Here is a 25566-nt window from a genome sequence, read left to right on the forward strand (position 1 = left end):
ATAAACAGATTCACTACGAGAATAATAATAATTAAAAAATATTTGATGATCTACAGTAGTGTAGACCGGTCCAACGCATCTCTTAGAATCTATTATATTATTATCAATTTTTTTCTTCTTACATAGTTATTTTTTTATTTGTTATACTTTTTTTATACTGCCATAGTTTACTACTCTGTGGTAATAATAATCTTTCACATACTCTAAAATCACGTGGATCTGTCATATAATCCGCTTACTAAAATATCGTAATTGAAGCATTGGAATTTCCTTCGCTTGCAGGAAAATGTGAAATGTGAACTAGTGAATTTATAATGTGGAATGTCCAAAGTCTACGTTTAAAAACACTAACACAATTGTAAAAGTAATCATGTATGTTCTATGGATTTTGTCTTTGGTTTAGTACATTTAAAAACTGTTTTATTGAATTGTTATTAATATTATTCGCTTTTTGTTGATCGCGGTCAGCGAAATAATGCTCCATTGATTTTATTAACTATAATAATAATAGCACAAAGCAGTAAGGAAATAAAATCAATAACAACGAAGTATGTCAATGGGCGGAATGCAAATAAAAATAAATTATTTATATTATTAAGGTATTTGTCTCTTTCTGACAAATCGTGTTAACATTGTGTTAAAAAAGGGCAGACGAAATGCTTTATTTTAAAAGGATGCAAGTAGACCGAATTAGGTTTTTTTTTTAATTCCATCCATGGATACAAGTCCTTCTGTCAATTACAGAGTATAAATTTGGATTAAGATAACGGGAACATAAATAATTAGAAAGTACGTGTATTAAGAATTAAATTTATGTTTAAGGAATTCGTTGCCATATTGAACACAAACTATAGTATATTGAAACTACAAAATAATACTGGTTGATAGTTGTATATGGTTTATTCTTAAAAATTATAGTTTTAGGTTCTAAAGAAAAATTTTAGATTTTACAAAGTCGTATCTCTCCATAGGCCCTCTGCACATCAGCGCCGTACAGCACAGACCCAGCCGCAGTAGCGGAGCGCGAGAGATGTCGTTATGGCCGCATCCCACGGTCGAGTGCACTCGCTGGCACAGCACAACGGAGGGTTCGCGTATACGCGGACGGCATATACGACATGTTCCACCAAGGACACGCGCTACAGTTGCAGCAAGCGAAGACAGTTTTTCCCAATGTATATCTCATCGTTGGCGGTAGGTCTCCATTCTTTTAACAATATGAAAAAATTAAGTGGTATAAAGAATAGACGATGACGTATGCTTGTAAATAATATCTTCGCTAGTCTAATCATAATACTGTTATCAAGTTTAATTCCTTCGGCTATTGTTTTTGAACGAAATCAATTTGTGGAATTAAGAATTAGCATTCTTAATTTCACAAATTGAAATTAAGAATGCTAATGATCATGTAAACAGTTGACGTTTTTTATGTTTACTGTCATAGGGACAAAACGTCATGTCACGTCACGTCGTTAATGCGACGCCATCTTGAAGAAGCGTTTTGGCGGGTTTTGAAATTATAAATGTTTATTTTGACTTTTTAAAGGCAAAAGATGACAGAATGAAAATTAACAATCTGTATAGATTTAAGTCACTAACAAATAATGGTTTTACAATCTTGTAAAAACACTTATTTTTTTATGAGTTCTCCAAACAAGGGCGTAGAGAATTGAACAATAGACACTTCTCAATGAACACTTCGTCAGTTTTTAATTGTCAAGTAGAATTAATAAATAATTAAATAAAAATATATATATTATAGTTTAAGAGAACATAATATGATGAAATTCAAAACAATAAAAACATTGTTAAACATTAATTACCTAATATGTACTGAAATGAAAATAATTGTAAACAGAAAATTTATTTTAATTGTAATTGAATGACAAATACTTTAAGAATCCAAAAATAATAACAAAACTATTAAAATATAAAGTATTGCTATACATTACTCTTATATATAGTTATTACATAATATCTTGTCATAATATACAAGGAAGAAGTATTTACATTATTTTATTAATAATAATAATTTATCATAGCTAGAATATTTGTAATAATCACAACAATAAAATATTATCAAATTCAAGTGATAACTTATCTTCATAAATTTTACAAAAATAAACAGTTTTCAAGGATAAAGATATTTGTTGGTGAAAAATTGTACTCTATGAAGCTAGTGTGGATACGGCTGAGCCCCAGATGAAAGAAATGTTAGGTTTCTGAGAAACAGATCCCAAATGAAAGAAATGACAGTTCCTCTAGGGACTGAGATCATATAACTCACTAGCATTATCTATATTGAATCTCTATCTCAATAAAAGTGCTGGTATCTGAATGAATGCAAAAAGGAATGCTATTGCAAGACCGGACTGGACCGAATTGGGTCTATTATACTTTCCTATTATTAATAGATCACAGATACAGAAATACTTGTAAGGGTCACAACCGAAGGAGGTGGACTGATCTAGATGGTCGATAGCGTTTTACCATAGACAAGATTTTGTAATCAGCTTTCAGGATATTAACTGATATATCTCATGAATCCACAACTCGCCTCCCCTTTAGACGCCTTAATATAATGATGAAAATTTATCTAGAAAATAGGTTTGTATTGGTATAAATAAATTTTATTGTTCGTTGAGTGAACTGACAAAAGGTCTGTTTCATGTCAGTTCCTATATATACTGTAGGAAATAGTTTTTTTTGTAAATATTTTAATCTATTACTGTTTAATGTGTTGTTCTGTGTATGTATTGTTTTGTGTGTGATATAAATGTAAATGCTTATTTTGTTATATAAACAAACTCTCTAATCTAAATCGATTATTTTCGATTCATACTACGGTACAGACTCACGATAATGTTAATATTTAGTCAGTCCCTTAAATACTTGATAAATTGAATAAAATCAATGTTAATTGGCCCCCTCGGTAATTTCAAGTTGAAATAATAGTTTCTTGCTAACATTAATAATTTGAAGTCCGCGCTTCCCTACTCTTATTTGAAATGTTACCGGCCTGAATTGTATTTTTTGAAGTGAAACTTCTTTATCGGGGTTGGAAAAAAATTTAGTGTAACATTTTTCGGTTACGCGTCACATTTGACCGTTACGCGCGTCTTTTTCTCGTTCCTACCACGGTTGATTCGAAGAGATTCTAAACCATTAATAACAAAAATTTATAATAACTATAACAATGATACTAAAAATTATATTACAATTTATGAAATTCTGTAATAATCTTAGTGGTAATAAGGTAAAATGAAATAATTGTATTATTTGTATTCAAGTCTGTGATATTAAAAGCCTTTTGTTAAACTTTATCTAATTTAACTTTATTTAACCAATTTCTGTAAAGTTAGTTGCATATAGATAATTTTTCGAAAAATAAGGTCATAAAGAAGTTTCAATTCTAACGTGTGTACACGCACATTTTTTTTTTAATTTGGTCAATGTCTTTTCAAAATAGTTATATTATTGTATTTAATTGTTAAAACATAATAATAATAAAGTAATAATAAACAGTTTTATTAAAACTCTTATTTACTAAAAAAATTAAATTAAAATGAATCTCTGGTCCCTTGAGTTTAAAATTATCGATAGTCGACTGTAGCTAAATAAATTGTTGAATCATTGGAAATCGAATATCACAGAACACGGATTGGTCGGAATACATCGTACGATGTAATCTATAAATGTGCAGTAATGTCTTGTGTAATTAGTGTTTTAATCGGAATTGATAAACACGTGACTGTATTTAGATAACTTTTCGAATGAGGGAAGATCCCCATTTATAAATTATTATACAAACGAGTGTATGTAAACTAAAGCTTAGCTGTCCCTTGGAGGGACTCTTGCTTCATCAAATGAAGTGATGGCACTCTATTTCCTTGGAGTGTTATTTAATAGGTTTATAACAGGGGGCAATACGGGCAGGAGGCTCATCTGATAAGTGATACCGCCGATAAATAAAAACTTAATTAAATAAATGAACGTAATGTATAAATGTAACGGTGGGGTATGTGTATGCTTAAAAAAATATGACATTTCAAAATTAAGACACATCACATCGGTTATATTAGAACATAAGCAATATATCAAAGGAAATAATTAAACAAACAACCACAAAATAAATATTAAAAATTAAATAACTAAAAGGATAAAAAATAATAATAATAACCAAAACCAAATGAAAATTTAAACCTCATTGAAAGAATGATTAAAAAGCTACGGTAAGTTGTAAAACACATCAATGTTTTCTTCGATGTTAGTAATCAAGTTGTAACAGCGAGATTGTCAGTCGAATTCGCCAACTTTAGTTTGTAGCGATATTTACATTCACTGTGATGACGTCATAATGAACGCGCTAACGAGGTATTTCCCGCTAAGGATATATATTATATACTTCTCGACCTTGGCGAGTGGGTTCCGTGAACCAGTCGGTTGGTTGGTTCGTTGGTCGAAGATGCTCCCTTTAGGAGGAACTGTTCACCATCCTTCCTCCACATGTTTTATTTTCTCCTGTATTATTTTTAATGGAGGTATAAAGTCGCCTTTATCATGTCCAATCATTTTATGTGCAATCTCACTCGGGGTGAAATGACTAAATCTTATCCTTTATTTATCAGGGTTGAACACACAACTTTGTGATTAGAATTTTTGCTAATTCTCTATTTTTTTTTAAGTTATACTTTAAGTTATTTAGTTATTTTATTATATTTTAAGTTATTTAATTTTTAATATTTATTTTGTGGTTGTTTGTTTAATTATTTCCTATGATATATTGCTTGTGTTTTAATATAACCGATGTGATGTGTCTTAACTTTGAAATGTCATATTTTTTTAGGCATACACATTGTTTTAGAACGTATAAATAAATAAATTGCAATTAGGGACCGACGACCCCACCCATCTTTCCGTTACTTTTTTACATTACGTTCATTTATTTAATTAAGTTTTTGAAGATATACTTCTTTAGGCGCGTTATGAAAAATTGATGAGAGTGAAATTTTACGATATGCGCGCACCGTGACACAAAATTAACAGAATGAAGTTTCCCACGAAAGATGCTACAGCATTGGACATAATTTAAAAACAACATTCGAATAATAATAGAATCTATGTTACACTTAATGTAAGAGAATAATAATAAATATTTATTTATTTAATTTTTCAAATGTAAACTGAACTTTATTGACTATAATGACTCCTTTACCAGTCTTTGATTATTTAATTGTAATTAATTATTTGCATGCAATCAAAAACTATTTTTAATAATGCCAAAGAAGTATAAATTCTTACGCGCGTACATAAGTACACGCACCCTTTTTTTATGTGACAGAGGGCTAACAGACAGGAGGCTTACCTGATGTTAAGTGATAACATAGACACTAACATTGCCAGAGGGCTCTCGAGTGCCGGTCTTTTAAGAATTGGCTTGCTCTTTTCTTGAAGGACCCGAAGTCGAATTGGTTCGAAAATACTTCAGTGGGCAGCTGGTTCTACATGTTAATGTTGTTGTTTAAAACAAAAAACAATTTGTATGACTCTAAGATTAGCGAAAAAGAGCTGCGGAGAGTTTATTGTCAGTTCTTTTGTTCCATTCTACGCCCTTGATTAAGAACTGGCAGTAAATGTAAAATTAGAAGCATTTAATGTATTTTTCATTTTTTTTGACGTTCATAAGTGTACATTAATGATAAATGATTTATTTCTGTAAGTAGGTTTGTACAAACACTTTTTCACGTCAAACATTTTTTTTTAAACTAGATGAGATCGACGTTTCCTATCTGACTACTCTGAGAAGAAACGCCGAAACAAACTCAGAGGTCACAGTCTCTTTTAAAATCCAGACATAATCTTGGTCAGATCATGTGAAGACCATGTAGATTGCAGTCTGAAATGGTCTTTTGAGGAAAGAACCACACAGATTGAGTGGACCAGTCAGTAATCGTGCATTGTGTTACCTATATGAATAAATGATTTTTAACCAATAAACAACAACTATTGAACTGATTTCCAATTAGATACATCTTCCCTCAGTAACAGGCTATATTTATTTCCAAAATGTCCAGTCCATAACCATGTGAAATCGTTTTAATAAATAACTTCGATTATATAATCCTCGGAAAACTTTTTTCTAATCATTTGCACAATAAACATTATTTAACAATGCTTATAGTACGTATAAATCGTTAATTGGAAAATATGTTTTGTGTTATCGAAGCACATTTCTTATCAAACTTATGCGTTTTATGAAACAAGTAATGCTTCCGTGTTGGAATTCATTTCAGGTTGCATTTGAGCGGAGAGAACGCTTTGTATGTTGACCTTTGGTTTTAAGAATTTAAAATATTATTTATACACAATTATTGGCCTTGTGGCTTCAGCGTCCTCTGAGATCAAACCTACGTCATCAGCACCAACGGACTTTCTATGTCCGCATTTAACACTCGCTCGGTGAAGGAAAACATCGGGAGGAAATCGGCCTTAAGGCCGATTTACATTATCTTAGTGTTTAGCAGAGTGCTTTAGGATAGTACTACTTTTTTTTTTTTACTTTAGTTGAAACATGTACGCTACATGCACGCTACTTGCTTTAGTACGGTTCTACTTGACTTTCAAGTTGAATCAAAATAGAATCGCTTTTTATTTTTGTTTCAAGTGATACCACTCCCGCGCCCGCGCAACCCCCGCGATCTTTCCTCGTTGTGTGTAAACACGTAATTTAGTAAAATCTTTAGAAGAGTGCACAAGTGCCGTGAAACGCTTGCGTGTTTTTTGATTTTAAAAAATGGCTAAATGGTCGGAAGATACAACTATCAAATTTGTGTCTGAATATGTTGTTCACGAATGTTTGTGGAACGTTAAAAACAATTTATACAAAAAAAAACAGGCTAGGCATTCGGCATACACTGCCTTAAAAGAAGCTATTTTATTAATTATTTATATTTAGTTCATTTATTTCGAATAAAATATCGACTTCTATTTGTTCCATAACTACAGTTAGGCAGCCTACGCACTGGCGACCATAGACGCGGCCAGGCCGCCGCGACCATGGTCGCTGGTGCGTAGGCAAGCGCGACATGCGGACATCAAATGTGAAAATCGCGTCGCATCAAATTAGACGCCGCGGCCAACGGTGGCCGCTGGTCGCTGGCCGCTAAGTGCGTAGGGGCTATAGCGATGGCCATATAAAGTCCAGAATTCACTGGCCGCCGCGGCCAGGTCGCGGCGACCATGGTCGCCAGTGCGTAGGCAGCCTTAGTATTTTGCGTGGAATAGAGCGTATTTGCCGACGTCGTTGCGCGTTCATTGTGGCGCTGTAATGATACTCTACTGGAAGAAATGTAAACGTTCACTCGCAACGCACTAAACCACTAAAGAACTTGCCTTTCAACTTGTACTAAAATACTCTCCTAAACACTAAGATAATGTAAATCGGCCTGTAGACTTAGTGGCGTGTGTCAGTCACAAAATGCTGTTCTGCCTTGCCTGTTAGAGAAACAGATACATAAATCTAAAGCCCAGACCATAAAGATTGTAGCGCCACTGTTATTTTTATTAATTCTCTCATTATATTATTGATTGCAAATAAAAATGTCTTCACAAATTCCTGTAATTGTTACTTCGTCATTTGGTTCTTAGAATATGTTTTTGCGTGTTATTACCACAAGAATGTAAGTGTGTGCTCCTTTTTCACCATGCCTACTGCTGATAGAGTATTAGTACAATTACTTAAGATGTAATTAGGAACATGGCGTAATGGTTGCAGCTCCTTACAAACATTGTGAAATAACAAAAATTAAAAAGACTGGCGGAGAGGTTATTACCAGTTCTTCTCTTTCGTTCAACGCCCTTGATTTGAGAACTGGCAGTAAATGTAAAATTAGAAGTATTTAATATGTATTTCTTTATTGACGTTCATAAGTGTACATTACCTAAATTAATTTTAATTTCTTCTAGTTTTTTTTATTAATTGTCTCTGTACAGATACATCATTTAACATTACGATTAATTACTAATTTAAGTCTAACCTAATTTACTAAAAAGGATATTTAACATAAGAAAGTGTCCAAAAACTTACAGTCTCTATTAATGGGAAGACACTCTGTTCTTGTGTACACTTTCCAGTGCTAACACTAATTCAATTGATTTTGTCCTTTTCAAGCCTCAAGGAATATTCACGTGTTGGTGGAGCCATTGTTCGTGGGCTCCAGCAATCTTTTTGATTATTATGACGTCATTAAAGTCCCGATTAAGGGGTCCTTGCAAATGTACCACTGTTATTGGCTATTCCCCTGAGCACATTCTTTTTCGTTGGATTATTTTTTTTAACCATGCAAAAATAATCGTTAGGAATAGTTATTTTTTTCTTTATTGAGGTAAATATACTAAATACATGATGTACTATTTACAGTGTGCAGTGATGCGCTAACGCACAGTCGAAAAGGCCGGACTGTTATGACAGAAGATGAGAGATACGAAGCAGTTCGGCATTGCAGATATGTTGATGAGGTGAGTGACAATCTTTATATATATATATAATTCTTCTGTGAATGTGTATGTTACTGAACTTCTCTCAAACGACTGGACCGATTTTGATGAAATTTTTTGTGTGTGTTCAAGGGGATCTGGGAATGGTTTAGATTCACAAATCAGCCCGCCAGATGGCGCTGCAGTCGGTACTTTCATACATTGCTTTACTAATTGCTTGAAATATCATGCAGGACAACGTCTGTCGGGTCCACTAGTTATTTATACATTCGCAGACGCTCTTGACACTGAGTCTCACTTATTTGTATTCAGAAATCTCGACACAAATGGTGCCACTAAACGTAAAGAATTCATGAGCTGTATGTTGGCTTAGTACCTTCATCGTGCGACTCTCATCCCTTTGAGGGATCCCCGGCTGTGTACCAATGGACTTTCTATTTGCGTATTTAACATTCGCTCCAACGGTAAAGGAAAACATCGAGAGGAAACCGACTGTCTTAGACCAAAAAGTCGACGGCGTGTGTCAGGCACTGGAGGCTGATCACCTACTTGCCTATTAGATTGAAATATGACCATGAAACAGATTCAGAAACTGAGGCCCAGAACTAAAGAGGTTGTAGCGCCACTGATTTATTGTTCTTTTAAACGTTAAGAATATGTACACAAATCAAATTTTATATTCTACGCTAATTTTAAATTTCGCTTTTTTTCATAGTTTAAAGAACGACTGATTTTGTAGTATTTTCTACAGTTCTCTTTTATGTTTCTTGCAATTGCAGATCATATATATCTTGGTTATTAATTTGACAGCTACACAGATTAGTAAAACGGTCATAGACACTAGACTTAGGAGAGTTTGACAAGAAAAATGTATCCGATTACGCTTTTGTAAACTTGGCCGGGCTGAAAGTCGGTCTTATAATAAGTCTTATTTAAAAAAAAAGATATTATGAATGCAGCGAAAGAATGTTTTCAACAATATTGAAAAATACGTAAAACATCTGTCGATAAACACACTAACATCCTTCGAGACAAATAAATTCTTAGTATTCTATGTGCTGCACTTATTATTCATGAATTACGTAATACGGTGTTTGTGAATCATTAATGTGAATTCTTCAAGTATATGGAGTTTGGATTAGCATGATGACGTTAATATGACAGGCAAACATGGCTATCTTAAAGTTGTATGAATACTATACACATTCAATGTGGAATCACAATCTTTTTTTATAATCGTGAGTCGGGAGTTAGCGTTGACCTTCGCGTTCGTGACTTCTCAGTTGTCAAGTGTCAAAATTCAACTGTTTCGACACACGTGTTGTCAAGTATCAAAATTCAACTGTTTTGACACACGTGAATCGATAAGTCTCGATTCTGAATACCCTTAGAATCACGTCAATCTAAGACATTTTACACTTAATTGAATCTTTTTATTAAAACGTATAATTAATTAATTAGTATAATATGGGTTCACTTAAGCGGCGGTTCAATCCATATTTGTGCTGCAGAAGCGGGCGGTTCGGGGTATTTGTTGTACGCAATAAGTTTAAGGAATTAAATATTATGACACTATCTGGTCAATATATTCTCGAAGCCTTGTTGTATGTACAAAAAACGATTTTAAAATATATGGTGACTTTCACCAGTATAATACTCGAAGCAGAACTAATCTAAGCGTAGTCAATCAGGCTCCAGAAGTAAAACCACTCCTTATATGGATATTGTATTCGTTTTTACAACAAACTTCCAAGCGAAATTAGAGGATTACCACTGAGTGAATTCAAAACTCTCGTTGAAGGTATATTAATCAATAAAGCTTTTTATAAATTTGACGATTATTTAAATGATAGTAATCCTTGTGATTGATTTGCTCCAGTTCAAACAATTTGTATGACTCAAAACTTGGCGATTAAAAAGAGAGGTGGAGAGTTTCTTGCCAGTTCTTGCCCCTTGCGAACTGGTAGTAAATGTAAATTTAGAATCAACTTATCATCTTTTCTGTTGACGTGCATAAGTATGCTTATTTACCTATATGAATAAATTTATTTTGAGTTTAAATGAAGGCATCTGGATAGGCTTGCCCTAATAGGCCACATATCACTTAACAAAACATTTGCCTGGCTAATTTCTCTATGGACGTCAAAGACAGATCACGTGACATGCGCTGTGCTGCACAAAATTGGGAACAAGAGTTGACCTAGTGTCCACACTCCACTCACTTGTCAAGTGGATGCCACGCGAGCATAACGTGTTATCTGACCTTGAGCTGAAAATTAAAACAATCCGGTTGTTTTAGCAATGGCCTTGTATCAACGGATTCTGTAATCAATCGTTATTGCCTACCGGGAGTATTATTTCATCAAAGTTGTAATACAGCTCCTTACTAGCGTAAAATATTATTTTAATTTCATGTTATATATCTATATGTTATACATATCTGAATACTGAATATACTGAAACATCTATATATATAAAATTCTCGTGTCACAATGTTCGTTCCCATACTTCTCCGAAACGGCTCGACCGATTCTTATGAATATTTTTATGCATATTCAGTACGTTTGAGAATCGGCTACTATCTATTTTTCAAACCCCTAAGTGATAAGGAGTGTCCACCCAAAAAATTTTTTTTATTTTTTACACAACACTTTTTGTTTTTATTTTTTTATGAAACAGCATACAAAAACACATACAGCCTTAATTTTCACCCCTCTACGATCAACCCCTATTTTTTTGAACTAAAAAAATGTTTCCTAGAAATAATATACATGGCAAAACGACGTTTTTTGGGTCAGCTAGTATATATGTATGTTCATGTAATTTTATTTAAATGTTGTCTGTTGGTTAATAAATAACTTAAGATTGATTAAGGATATTTGACATAAGTGTTCAATAACTAACAGTCTCTATTAAGGGGAAAACACTCTGTTCTTGTGTAATCTTTCCAAATACCACTAAGTATCACTTAAGAATAACGTGTTAACTAATTCAAATGTTTTTGTCCTTTTCAATCTTCTGACGAGGCCCGTGGTGTCACAAAACTCGCCGTCACGAATATTCGCGTGTTGGTGCAGCCTTTGTTCGTGGGCTCGAGTTAGGGAGCGTTTAAGTATTACGTCACGCAAATTTTGGAGATTATTGACCCCTCCCCCATGTAACCCGCCGTAACGTTTTTCTGTACCCAAGTATAGGAAAACGTTTCGTGACCACTTATTGACTCTTTCTTTATATCTAAAAGTTACCATTATGTGGTGTAAAGTACTGGAAAAATCGAAAATAATATTAACAATAACGCGTAATTCTATCCCCGCCCCGCATCGTAACGTTTTATAAAAGGCCCCCCCCCCCCCCAAATACGTTACGTAATACTGGAACGCTTCTTTAGTTGAAAAGTAACCTATGTTTGATTGATTAAAAATACCGGCAGTTTGAGTACTAAAAAATAATAAATAAATTTTAATGTAACAAAATACTTGAAACAAATAGATGATATTATACTAATGGAGGTTTATAGTACGTGTTAACAAATCATTAAACAACTCCAGGAACTGCTCTGGGTTAGATTTTAAATGTTTACTGAAAGCTTGAAACGAACAGTCAACAATTTCTTTGTTTGAGAAACACGTTACTTGCATAATTTGTTGATTCTGGTTCATCAGTTACTGAAATATTTAATAACTTGATAATCAATTTAATATCTTTTCTGGTGACGTTCATAAGTGTACTTGTTTACCTATATCAGAGTTCCCCAAACTTTTTTTGTATCGTAGACCCCTTGCCATGTTTTTCCGTGTTGGGTAGACCCCCTACTTACCTGATATTGATTTCCTGTAAATTTCTAAAAGTAAAAACACATATTAATTTATACATTTATTAATATGAAATTAAATTAAAACTACTCAAAATAAAATGTTGTATCTGTTTGTTTGTAATGTATATGTTTTGATATTATATGATAGTATGATGTAAGTAAATAGGTATGTATTGAGATCCACTATATTGGACCCCCATTTTCATTTCATGGACCCCAATTTTTTTTCGCTGACGTAGACCCCTTGCAGGTTGTCATTGACCCCTAGGGGTCGATATAGACCACTTTGGGAATCACTGACCTATATGAATAAAATTATTTTGAGTTTGAAACAACTACCAATAAAGCAGTTATCACATTGCATTTTCACATTTAAATATATTTTTTTCAGGTGGTACGCGACGCACCATGGGAGTATGAAGAAGAGTTTTTAGAGAAACACAAAATAGATTTCGTGGCACACGACGATATACCATACACCTCCGGTGACTCTGAAGATGTCTACGCGATGGTCAAGTCCAAAGACATGTTCGTCGCCACGCAGAGGACGGAAGGTACTTTCAATTGTTTACATAGAAAGATTCTTTAAAATATAATATGTCGCAGAGATATATCGTCACTCCATCGATATGGAAATAGTAATTTTTTTTTAATAGAGCGCATCGTGCAATCAGTCTTCAGACTATGAGCAGATGAGTTGTAGGATGGTTTGCGGGTGGAGATATTCCTCATTAGGAATATCTACCATTATATCTTCTTCTTAATATATATAAATTACGTGTTCAAATCACGTTGTTTGTCCGCGATGGACTCCTAAACTACCGAACCGATATCAATAAAAATTTAAAAGATAGGATAGCTTACATCTCAATTTATACCCGCAATATTATTTTATTGCAAAATATTTGTTTATAATTTGATAGTCACAATTCTAACAGATGGCGCTGTGTTGAAACTTTCAACACAAACACCTTTCAACTTGAAAGTACCAACGTTCCACATAATCTACAATTTAATGGCATAACCACCAAAAAAGCATGGTGGATTGGTGTTCTCCTGCCGTTTCTCTTGAATAGTGTACTACTATGTAATACAACAAAAATCTTAGCCACAGCAACCCTTGGCCGAGTCTACTAGTACCATTATATAATATTAGCTCAGTCAATGCTGCTGAGCTCCAGGGTTCTTCGTCTTTTGAATCGGTTTATATACTCCGGTAGGGTGAGTTGAACAGCTAGGTGGTTAGGATGATATTCCAGCCTAGTCTTGTACTTCTGAGCGTAGGTATGCCTAGGTGTTCATGTACTTCAGCGTTTCAAAATCGTTATTAGCGGGCTTAGTGGGCGTGGGTAAAGTGCGAGCACAAAAGACGAATAATTATCGTACGTATTTTATTTAGATTGATCCCTTTTAACATTACAAATAACACTTTTAGATGGTGTAAAGCTTACTACACAGTCAATGACTACCTGGAAGATAAAAACGCTTGGCAATAGTTCTAATGATATTCTTATAATCTGATTTGTGTGTAATGGTGAATGTGGTAAATCACAGAATAGATTTTTGTTTATGTAACTTTAATGACGTTGTGGGTTATGACATTTTCCTTTGAATAATTGTAATGTAGAGGGAGGGCAAAACTTGCTGAGTTTCTTGCCCGTTCTTCTCAGAACGAGGCCTCCTGGTAGTTTTGCGAACGGATGGCGTAGTCTTGCTCTTTCGCGAATTTTGTAAACGTTTTTGACATTCATAAGCATGCCCTAAGACGGAACTAAATTGAATAAATATATTTTGATTTTGATTTTTTGAGCTTAAATCGTCCCCAGTTCCACAAGTGAACGTTTTTCAAGACAGTTTTTGCCGCGCACCACCACTATGTGAAACCAGCTGCTTACTGAAGTATTTTCGAACCAATTTGACTTAGGGTCCTTCAAAAGAGCGTACCAATTCTTGTCCATGGACGGCGGACATTGAGAGTGTCCATGGACGGCGGTATTATTTACCATCAGGTGAGCCTCCTGCCCGTTTGCCCCCGGTTATATAAAAAAAAATAACAAAACAAATCGAATCAAATGAAATTATGATTCTAAAAGCATTTTCTAATGCTTAGGTTTTACTGCTTCCTTCTGGAAGGAATGATTAACCAAAGTAGTTGTCAATTGACTCGAACAGAACATTTCTTGATAATCCTAGCTTTTCCCGACATATATATGTCACCGTAAAATTGTAAACACCGTTAGATTGTAATCTATCTCGCGAGATTATAAACTGTCGAAAGATTGTGAACTCAACGTACTGCTTACAATTTAACGTATTATTATTCGGTAGATTGTAATCTATCGAAGTGAAACCGTCAAATTGTGAAACGGATCGCACCTCGCGCGCTGATTGGTTGAACGGAATATGCCCCGCGCCACCATATTTGTTTGTTAATTCGTTTGTTATAATAATTATAAAATGGTTGTCATTGAATAAGCTGTTGTTCCTGGAAAAATAATCTCAATTGATCCTAATCGTTATATCAAATTGCAACCCAAGGCTGCGACATAGCTATAGATAATAAACAGTAAAATATTTAGTGGAAACTGAATTGTATGTAATTGAATATTTATAAACGCGCATATCTTAAAATTTATGATTTTACGCGCGTCTCTCCCTCCACCCGCTCTAGTCACTAGTGAAACAAACTTATGCCCAAAGTTCGCGTGAGATGAGATGGGTGATGTGAATGAAGTTACGTAACTCGTAAAATATGCAATATTTAATAAAATCGCTAGTAACGGCTCTCGGCCAAAGTATATAAATGTGCTGTAATTCAATTAATTTTTGACTCCATAACACGCGTCGTGATTTAATAAAAACGAAATTAGACAAAATATGAGTTGTGTTTTTTTGTGTCGAAGAATTTATATTGTATTTTTAATTAGAGTCAACCATTTAAATTAGAGCGATAACTCAAACTCAAACTCAAAATATCTTTATTCAAGTAGGTAACCAAGTACACTTTTGAATAGTCAAGTTAAATTAATCGTAAATTTACATTTACTACCAGTTCGCAAGTCAAGGGCGTAGAGCGGGTAAGAAGAACTGGCAAGAAACTTTCCGCCACTCTTTTTAATCGCCAAGTATTGTCATACAAATTGTTTGAACTGGAGCAATTCAATCCCAAGGATTAGGATCATTTAAGTAGTCCTCAAATTTATAAAAAGCTTGGTTGATTAATTTTCGTTTAACGAGGACTTTGAATTTATTTAGTGATAATTCTCTAATTGCGCTTGGGAGTTTGTTGTAAAAACGAATACAATTTCCATATAAGGAGTGGTTTATCTTTTGGAGCCTGGTTGGTCGTACACTCAAATTAGTTCTATTTCGCGTATTATACTGGTGAAAGTCACCATTTGTTTTAAAATCGTTTATATTTTTTTGGACATACAACAAGGCTTCAAGAATATATTGACCAGATAGTGTCATAATATTTAATTCCTTAAACTTATTCCGTACCGACTCCCTCGGAGAAACACAACAAATACCCCGATAGATCAATACATAGTAATTGTTTTTTTCAAGTAACACATACTTAGATAAAATCAAGTTTACTATGATTTTGGTTAGTGGTCTTAATCAGTTTCAGTCAAACTAGTATAGTTATTTACTAACTACTGTGTACACTCTTTATAACTAAAGAATAAAAAAAGTTACTAAACGCACCACCCTCACCTATCGTGTATTATCAGTTGTAAACAAACTTTGAAACTGTCAAGATGACCAGTAAAAGAAAAGCGTTGTGTTTAGAATAATTTACCTATTGATAGTAATAACAGTAGAAATTATTTTAATTGGTTAAATATGTTTCTTTTATTTCACTCCCTATAACATAACTCTCTATAACGAAAGAAAATTCTCGGTCCCTTGAAATTCGTTATAAAGAGGTTAATACTTTATTTAAAATTTGGGATTTTACATATAACACCAAATAAATATATAACTACTAGCAGACCGGCCACGCGTTGCTGTGGCTAAGGTTTTTGTTATATTACATAGTAGTAAACTATTCAAAGAAAACGGTAGGAGAACACCAGTGATGGGGACCACCATGCTTTTTTGGTGGTTATGTCATTAAATTGTAGCTTATTTGAAACGTTAGTACAACACAGCGCCATCTGTTAGAATTGTATCAAATAATAAACTAATAATTTGCAATATTGCGGGTATAACTTGAGATGTAGCTATCCTATCTTTTAAGCTAGGTCAAACTGCACACGGTGTGCAAATTTGATTGAAATCGGTTCGGTAGTTTAGGAGTCCATAGCGGACAAACAACGTGACAGGTAATTTATATATATTAAGATGTAAAAGGGTGAGGGAAAATATGTTTTTAAATGATGCGGTAGAGATTTCATACGAAAACGTCGCTATTCAAGAATTACAAAAATTGCTATCAATTCGCGTTTTGGTGGAGTAGACCAGAGACAACATTGACGTGTATGTTGGATCTCGGTCTAGACAGTTTATCTGAATCGCCCTAGACCCAGTCAGTCTATCGCCAATATGATTGTGATAACATACATTGAAGGCTATATCGGTTCGATAAATAATAATAACACATTGAGTTCAGATACAGATTTAATTATATATATTTACCAACTGACCCGGCAAACGTTTGTTTTGTCATGTATATTATTTCTAGGAAACATTTTTTTAGTCCAATAAAAATAACTATCTACTATAATAAAACATATAGGTTGATCGTAGAGGGGTGACAATTAAGGGTTATATGTATTTCTGTATGCTGTATCATGACCACCTTTAACAATACTTCCTTAAAAAGTTAAAAGTCAAAAATCATTTATTCATGTGTTCCCTACACAATGTACACTTATGAACGTCAAAAGAGAAATATACATTAAATGCTTCTAATTTTACATTTACTGCCAGTTTTCAAATCAAGGGCGTAGACCGGAAGAGAAGAGCTGGCAATAAACTCTCCGCCACTCTTTTTAATCGCCAAGTTTTTTGTTTTACATAACGTTTGTAAGGAGCTGCAACCATTACACCATGTTCCACATGACTTCTTTAGTAATAAATAATAATAAAATAAATTAAAAATAAAGATTTGTCCTCTATCAGCAGGACGCACTTACATTCTCGTGGGAACAATACACAAATAATTACTCCATTGTAGTCAACAATTTGATGTTGTCTTTTACATGATATTCTTTCCCATCGACAGGCGTCTCCACGTCGGATATAGTGGCCCGTATTGTCCGCGACTACGATATGTACGTGAGGCGAAATCTGGCCAGAGGCTACTCGGCCAAAGAGCTCAACGTCTCCTTCCTTAATGAGAAGAAATTCCGCCTTCAGAACAAGATGGACGAGCTCAAAGATCGGGGGAAGAAGGTGAGGGTCACTAATCACTCTTTTGTCCCTTTCTGTCTCATGGTATTTATCTGTGTTGGAAAGAGACAGATGGATAGTACAATGATTTATTTTTAATAAAAAACAAGGTTTTATATCTCTTTCTTCTATTGTCTATGACTCGTATTGATTTCAATTACCAGTTATTAAAATAAACTCAATAATTTTTGAATCTTACTATAAAGTTAACGATTATCTAGTTGATAAAAGGGCCTGGGACTAGTGCTAGACAGGCTACTTCTAATTAATTTGCGATATTTGTTTTAAAATAAGTGTTGCTTGATGATTTGATATTTTAAAAGAGTACCGAGAGTATTTTACCCCGTCTTTTTCTCTCGGCCTACACCCACTGTCTTCTTTGCCGATGAGTAGCGATGCCTACAAATTCAAATTTAATGACGTGGAATAAGTGATATTTGTATCTTATGTTCCATAATAAACATATTTTTTTAGTAATGGGCTTTGAAAAATTTATCTCTTTCAGGTCATAACAAATATCGGCGAAAAGAGGGTAGACATCCTCAGCAAATGGGAAGAGAAGTCCCGGGAGCTGATTGACGCATTTCTGCTTCTCTTCGGCCCCGATGGAAGACTCTCCAACATCTGGAATGAGTCCAAGGGTCGGCTGATGCAGGCCTTGAGTCAGCCACCTTCGCCGCAAGCATCCGAGAATGGAGATCCACATGAGAACAGGTATACACATTTTTGGAGGAGAAATATAGCATAAAACATATCGACGTAGGAAAGCATATTTGCTGTAAGTAGACAAAATACCTAAAGTGACTTTTTCCTGCCATTAGAATCAGAAAAAAAAGCCGCATCGAATGACCCGGGTCCTGTGTCTCTACGATGAAAAAAAATTTATATACGCCGTTGAAAACGCCAGTACTTATATTTTTTTTAGCAAGATTAAATGCTGTATGTAGACCAAAATCTAGTCATTTCAGACATTTTGTACTTACAGCAAAAGAAAAACTGCATTTTTTTCTTTACAAATACTTACTTCTTCCCATTTAAAAACTTAACGCTACTTACAGCATTTCAGCGACGTGTGATTTTTACATTCGTTTACTTACAGCAAGTTTAGGGAACCTACAGATTTAGTTTTTTTTTACCATTTACGACATTTTATTTCAACCAAACATTACATTACCAAATGTCCACTGCATTTCTAGATCTAATCATAATTATTAACTAATCTTACATCTTGAATTGCAATTGAAAGTACCTACCCAAATACATAAATTTACTGCATACAGCATATTTACCGCCTGTAAATTGATAATATTTCCGCGCGTACATTTTTCTTCCTTAGTTACAGCGTTTTAAAGGTTTGTGATTTAAAAAACTGTTTGCTGTAAGTAGCCAAACACGTACTTATAGTAACTTTGGATAAAAAGTTTACATTGCAAATGGTGACTGGCAGTTAAATAAATATATGTTTCAAAAATGGTAGCAATATCATGGATAGGTCAGACACTATTAATTTTTTTCAGAAATTAATAAAGTTTTTTGGCTCTGGTGAACAATTGCAATATGTCTACTTACAGCAAATGTGCTTTCCTACGTCGATATAACAAAAGTATTCATAAATATTTATAAGCATTATCTCTATCTTCTAATGTATAAAATTCTCGTGTCACAATGTTCGTTCCCATACTCCTCCGAAATGGCTAAACCGATTCTTATGAAATTTTTTATGCATATTCATTAAGTCTGAAATTCGGACAACATCTATTTTTCATCTGTTTAGTAAGTCTGAGAATCGGCTACTATCTATCTTTCAAACCCCTAAATGATAAGGGGTGTCCACTCCAAATTTTAATTTTTTGCACAAAATTTTTGTTTTTATTTTTTTATGACACAGCGTACAAAAATACATACAACCCTGAATTTTCACCTCTTTACGATCAACCCCTATTTCGGAGGATTTTATTATAGCAGATAGATTATTATTATTGAACTAAAAAAATGTTTCCTTGAAATAATATACATGGAAAACAACGTTTATCGGGTCAGCTAGTTATTAATATAAAAATGACCACTCTCTAGAGGCATTAGTCTAGAAGCTAAGAAGACTTTCGACTTTGAAGTAGGGCGTTCGAACTCTACCAAAAAAATTAAGAAAAGCCGACGTATTTGACCATGACAAATTATTAAGAATACAGAAATCTGAGGCCGAAACTAAGTATGTAGAGTCGTAGGTTATTAAAAATACTATTTAAAAAATTATCTGCTATTTTCGTAGCAGTGTTTTGCAGTGCGGCCTAGTGGTTTCAGCGTGCGACTCTCATCCCTGATGTCGTAGGTTCATCCCCTGTGCACCAATGGATTTTCTTTATGTGCGCATTTAACATTCGCTCGAACGGTGAAGTAAAACACCGTGAGGAAACCGGCTTGCCTTAGACCGAAAAAGTCGACGGCGTGTGTCAGGCCGTGTCTGATCACCCTCCAAACTTATTTATTTATAAAGTTAGGCCGTGTAGCATAAGTGTCACTCGGAGAGCTAAGATCTCCTATTTGCTGCTGTGTCATAAAACTCGTTAAGATGAAAGAAATACATGTTCTAGAGCCAAAAATCCCTTCGTGAATTGTATTATGTATATGCTTTTTGAATATGATGATAATAATGAAAGCTGTTTGAACAGGAGTTCCGAATCCCCTCCACCGATGAAGGCGAGGCGTTGCGATAACCTTTGGGATCCGCATGCAGGTAACTGGGTAACTAGTGCACTTTTTAGATTGCTTTGACACGAATAGTTTTTGTACATATGTCGCAGCCAACTAGCTTAATTAGCCGTTCAATTAACAGTCTAGCCGTTTAACTAGCGGCCTGAAAGATTTTCAGCCAGTTGATCAAACAGACACAAATGACTTGGATCGATGACGTTTCATTACTTGCCTAGCCTGTTGACTGTTAATTTAATTCCACTTTCTACTCTCAAACTCGTAACGAAACTTTTCAATCTGTCAAAAGGGCGTCGGAAAACTTTGATGGTGTTTTCCAAAGTTCCATGAAAAACAACAAGTACAATGTAGTGACAATAATAATGTGAATTTGACTGAAGCAATTTAATTTTAAAAGAAATATTTTTTATGTCATATGTTTATCTTTTTTATTTCTGTCAAATAATGACTCTATCGTACGAATGGCCTAACCATTTGCCAGTTTATTAAATGTTGTTAACACTACGGCTGATATCATCAGGCCGTTAAACGGCGCCGTTTAGTTAAAAGGCTAGCCTGTTAATTGAACGGCTAATTAAGCTAGTTGGCTGCGACACATACATAACATTATTAACACAAGTAGGAAGCGTTGAATATAGTTAGAAGTAGTTGTGCCTATGTATAAATCATTAGTTTAGACGATGGCTTCGAAAATAGTAAATTATTATCCTTGCACATAAGGTAAACTGTTGATCACTAAACATAAGGTTTTATTTGAATTAGGGATGCATCGATACGCTGCTTTTTGCCGATACGATACCGATGCCGATACTCATATAGAAATATCGTCGATACCGATACCAACGCTATTAAAAAAAACGACGGGTTGCACTCCGGGAGTGCCGCCAGATGTGAAAATTTGAATATTAACGTTGTGCATTTTTGATATTTTGGAATTGCTTTAATTATCAGTATAAAAGTACTATCATTTATGTGGTAGAATACAATATTTATTTATTGCGCTATGGTACACAAACATGACAATTTATATTACATTAAATACGCCATCCGTCTTACGAATTTTCGATCAGGTCACGTGTCCTGACGCGAGTTTAACATTTTTTACCCATTCCAAAAAAAGTATACAACGCCGCTAAAGCACTTTTCACTTCTAAAATATAAAGAATCACAAACTTTGAATAAGATTAAAGGTTTAGTTATTAATATTAAGAATTAAGAGTAATAATTAAATTAAAATAAATACTTGTAAAAAAAATTAAAATTAACATTGATAAGAATTTTATTTTTGTAATTCATTTAAAAGAATAAAACGCGGGGATAGATAGTCCGTGCCTCGTTTGCAATGTTAAAAGTATCGTATCGGCAATTAAAATATCGCCGATATATCGGGATCGGTATCGGATGCATCCCTAATTTTAATATTAGAACATAATTATAATTTTTTTATTAACCTCAGATGCATCGAGCTCTGACGGCGGTGGTGAACCGGAAGAGGCGTCACAGCGACAGCTGACCGACGACGGCTCCGACGACGACGACTACCAGGACCCGAGCCCTTACCTCACCTAGGACCACCCTCGTTCACTTTACCACCAGGCTGAGACATTTGACAATTTTGTATATTCCATAAGGAAATAGAAAATGCTGTAATGAAAATTGGCTTCGAATCGATTGTGCCCTCACTCGATGGTCTATCGACAAAATTTTATGTCAAATGTGAACATTGTACAAATATTTTAAATCAATATTATGTATTTGTATCGCATAATTTTCTTTTATGCATACAAAATGACTAGTGAACACAAATGTTAGTTTGATTTTAGAGCGATTCATTCCTCAGATAACAAAAATTTGTTTTTTTGTTAACAATCAGTAAAATTTGGTATATCCGGTTTTCATGGACACGTATATGAACGCTGATAACCCTTTATTCTCTCATTTTTGGAACAAAAAGTAATTCATAATATTACTTTTTGTTATTACTTTTTTAATGAGTTGAAACTCGATGTTATTCATATTCTATGTCAGGAACGACATTTTTATGTATTGTTTTTCACATCATATTCCTTATTTATTACTATATCTTAGTTTTAATATTTATCTCTCTGTCAGTATACACTTTTGGTAAAAATCATTAATTCCATTAAAGATAACTTATTTATTACTATGTTCGGTAATAACAATATAATGTATGTATTAGAATAAGCTCAAAAGATGAGCAACAAATTATACAGTTAAAAAATTTGTTTGATTTAGAACAGATCTGAGGAATGAAACATCGGCTCTTAGTGTAATAGTCCAACTGAACCGAGCTGTATAATATACAGTTAAGTCAGTAAGATGGTAACATTTAAATGTTGCTTTTCTTATAAAACTTACAATAGTTTTTATATTTGTGTTTTAATTTTTATAAAGTTGGGTAAAACAAAACTGACGAAGTATTGCTATACATAATACGTCCGGAAACATCGAAAGAATGATATAGCGAGCATTTCTTTTAAATGAATTAAGTTATTTATGTCTTCTGTATGTTTTCTGTAACCAAGTGCGAATGAATGAATTATCCTATTAGTTTTATTATTTATAAATTATCACACAACCTTGTGTAAACACCTAGGTCTCTAGGTGACCAAAAGATATAGATTATTTGTATAGAGTACTCTTTTAACAATTAAATAAAGAGGTGCTTATTAATGCTTGTTTTTATTTTCAAATCGACAGGTCTCTTGGCTTAGCCATAATACTCGGAGAATACTATACTCCAGTCAGATTTTAATTATTTGAAAAAGGAGTCCAATTGACAAAATAAGAAAAGACTACAAATGGACAGCTATTAAAGAATAAATACTATGTAGCTATGTTACTGATAAGGATTGATGTAACTCATACAGGATGAATATTTCCGGTAGATTTGTAACCAAATTATCATTTTAAACAACACCTATTTCAAACAAATATTTTATTAAGTTGCATTTTAAATTTGATTTGGAGGCTCATGTAGTTAAAAATAATTTCTTTTGTATGAAGATTATAAAGAGAAAATATGTATAACATGTAGTTTATACTTCTTTTAAAAATTTGCTTCTAAAATTGTTTATATAAATGCTTGGTTAATTTAAATTTAAAAAGTTTAAAACCACTTTCCATACAAAGTATATTTTTAATATTTTGGTATAAAATTGTACTTAAAAAGTTCCCCCCTATAATGTGAAGATTCCTCAGATTATATTTCTGTAGTATGAAATTTATAATGATTTGTCAAGACCGTAATTAGTTTTGAGTACCTTTGCATCTGTTTCAATTGTTTTAAAATTAAACTTAACTTTATTAAATGCAATATCCTATAACAGGTCCACCGCATTGTACTGGGGATTACTATATATGCATAATCAATATATGTAAATGAGTAAACCAGTTTTTATAGATGATAGATAATAATACAAGTTATTCTATCAAATTATTCCATGCAAGAAAGGATAGGATACCTTTCAAACAGAAAGCTTATAAATCATCAAATTACATAATCACATAATTAATGCATCAAAAAGTAAAGTACACACCAATTAAAAAATAATAAATGCCTAGTAGTACTTGCTGTAATTGGTGATAAATAAATCACTTAGATTACTTAAAAATAGTAATCACAATTCTGTCTTAGCTTTAGCACTGTCTCCTTTCTGTTTAAGCTCTTCGAACAAACAGGAATCATCTGTGTTTCTCAATGCATGTTTTGTACACAAGTGGATTTTTAAATCAACATTCCCTTGTTGCTTCCAATACCAGTCTTCAATTACTTCCTCATTCTCTTCTAAAAGACTTTCACATTGAGTTTTCATATGAGTTATTTCTGCTGACGGTTTGTCCCATAACTCTAAAGGTATTCCCAAATCAACTTTTACACCTTTATCAACAAGGCCATGTAAAGTTTTAAAAGTTTGACTCATACCTTTCGCAAATCTCGTACTATCATCTCGCTCCTTATGAATATTATAGTCGAGGATTTTTTCACAAACACCATCCAATGACTCAATTAGCCGAAGTTCAGACTTTTCATACTTTGTCCTCTTCTTTGGCTTAACGTCATCTAGAGAATATCCAATTTCAATTACGTCGTGCACTTTGCCGGTTTCTTCTAGCCGGCTTTGCAATTCTGTTGCTAATATTTTGCATACTTCGCATCTATTAGCGTACTTGACCCCTAAGTCTTCTTCGGATTTTACTTCAACGTCATGGCTGCCCATCACATTCAATATAAATAGAAAACAGGTAAAAGATTTTAGAACAATCATCGTAATTGTTAAAATTGTTTTAAGTCATTAGTTTGAATTTTCTAAGCTATCTGCTACCGGCTATATTATTATAAAATTGAAACTTACAATCCATAGATAAATTAGAGATAGACTTTCGTCTCTCAGAAACAAAATAACAATAAAATATAAACTGACATATGCCAAGTGTCAAAACTGTAAAGGTACAAATCGTAGACGGACTATGGGTGCTTACATAAAGAAACAGGTTTCCGGTACAGACAAATCTGTACGGGTCGGTACCGATCGGTACAGTGTTGACTCGCATAAAGAAACAGGTGAATCTGTCCTTAGTGACAATCATGGCCTCCAGTTCGTCGGACGAAGATTTTTTACTTTTAGAAAGTACTTACGTCAAATATAGAAAGAGAAGAACAGTTAGTGTATCTGATATTAACAGAAAAAGAACTAAATATGGAACATATTATCATTTATTCTTAAAAGATATAAAGGACGATGAAAAGGAGTTTTATGATTATACAAGGATGACTCAAGAAACATTTTACTACATATTAAATTTAATCGAACATCGCTTAATTAAGAAATGGTGTAACTGGCATGTTCAACCAATTTCACCTGAAGAAAGACTCGTTATCACTATTAGGTAACTTGTGGAACTTATGAGTTTTGTCCCATAAACATTGTTTATCAAACACTAAGGCTATCAAAACTTCGTTATCCAAATCCATTTTTAATATTATTAAACACACCCTACACCAGTAAATGCTTAAACCCGTATGGCACGGTCCAGGTAGTCGGCACCGACAAGTTACAACCTGTTTCTTTATAAGTGAGTGAATAGGATTATATTGAAATATTATACCTGCGCTGATCGGTACCGAC

General features: G+C 33.6%; 2 protein-coding genes across 4 annotated transcripts in view; one reads left to right on the forward strand and one right to left on the reverse strand.

Annotated features, from left to right (window-relative positions):
* Positions 1-23110, forward strand: part of LOC125061701 (choline-phosphate cytidylyltransferase B-like) — a 43708-nt gene extending 20598 nt beyond the window's left edge. For 2 of the 3 annotated variants that reach the window (XM_047667261.1, XM_047667262.1), the window contains exons 2-8: positions 972-1194; positions 8420-8517; positions 12702-12864; positions 17541-17710; positions 18213-18421; positions 20377-20441; positions 21873-23110. In XM_047667261.1, coding sequence (XP_047523217.1) covers positions 972-1194; positions 8420-8517; positions 12702-12864; positions 17541-17710; positions 18213-18421; positions 20377-20441; positions 21873-21985 — 1041 coding nt within the window. In that variant the 3' untranslated portion in view covers positions 21986-23110. Of the gene's footprint in view, positions 1-971; positions 1195-8419; positions 8518-12701; positions 12865-17540; positions 17711-18212; positions 18422-20376; positions 20450-21872 lie in introns of all 3 variants that reach the window. The other variant, XM_047667263.1, reaches the window with a different exon arrangement.
* Positions 23111-23562: 452 nt separating this feature from the next.
* On the reverse strand, positions 23563-24843 carry LOC125061699 (protein canopy homolog 4). The gene has a single exon (XM_047667258.1). The coding sequence runs from the start codon at positions 24703-24705 to the stop codon at positions 24058-24060; it is 648 nt and encodes a 215-aa protein (XP_047523214.1). The 5' UTR covers positions 24706-24843; the 3' UTR covers positions 23563-24057.
* Positions 24844-25566: the final 723 nt, after the last annotated feature.

The sequence above is a fragment of the Pieris napi genome, chromosome 24 (genome assembly GCF_905475465.1).
Source record: "Pieris napi chromosome 24, ilPieNapi1.2, whole genome shotgun sequence".
In the NCBI taxonomy this organism is placed as follows: domain Eukaryota; kingdom Metazoa; phylum Arthropoda; class Insecta; order Lepidoptera; family Pieridae; genus Pieris; species Pieris napi.

Bases quoted from the DNA above. Each gene is read 5' to 3' on its own strand.
- LOC125061699 (XM_047667258.1), bottom strand. From the start codon at position 24,705: ATGATTGTTCTAAAATCTTTTACCTGTTTTCTATTTATATTGAATGTG.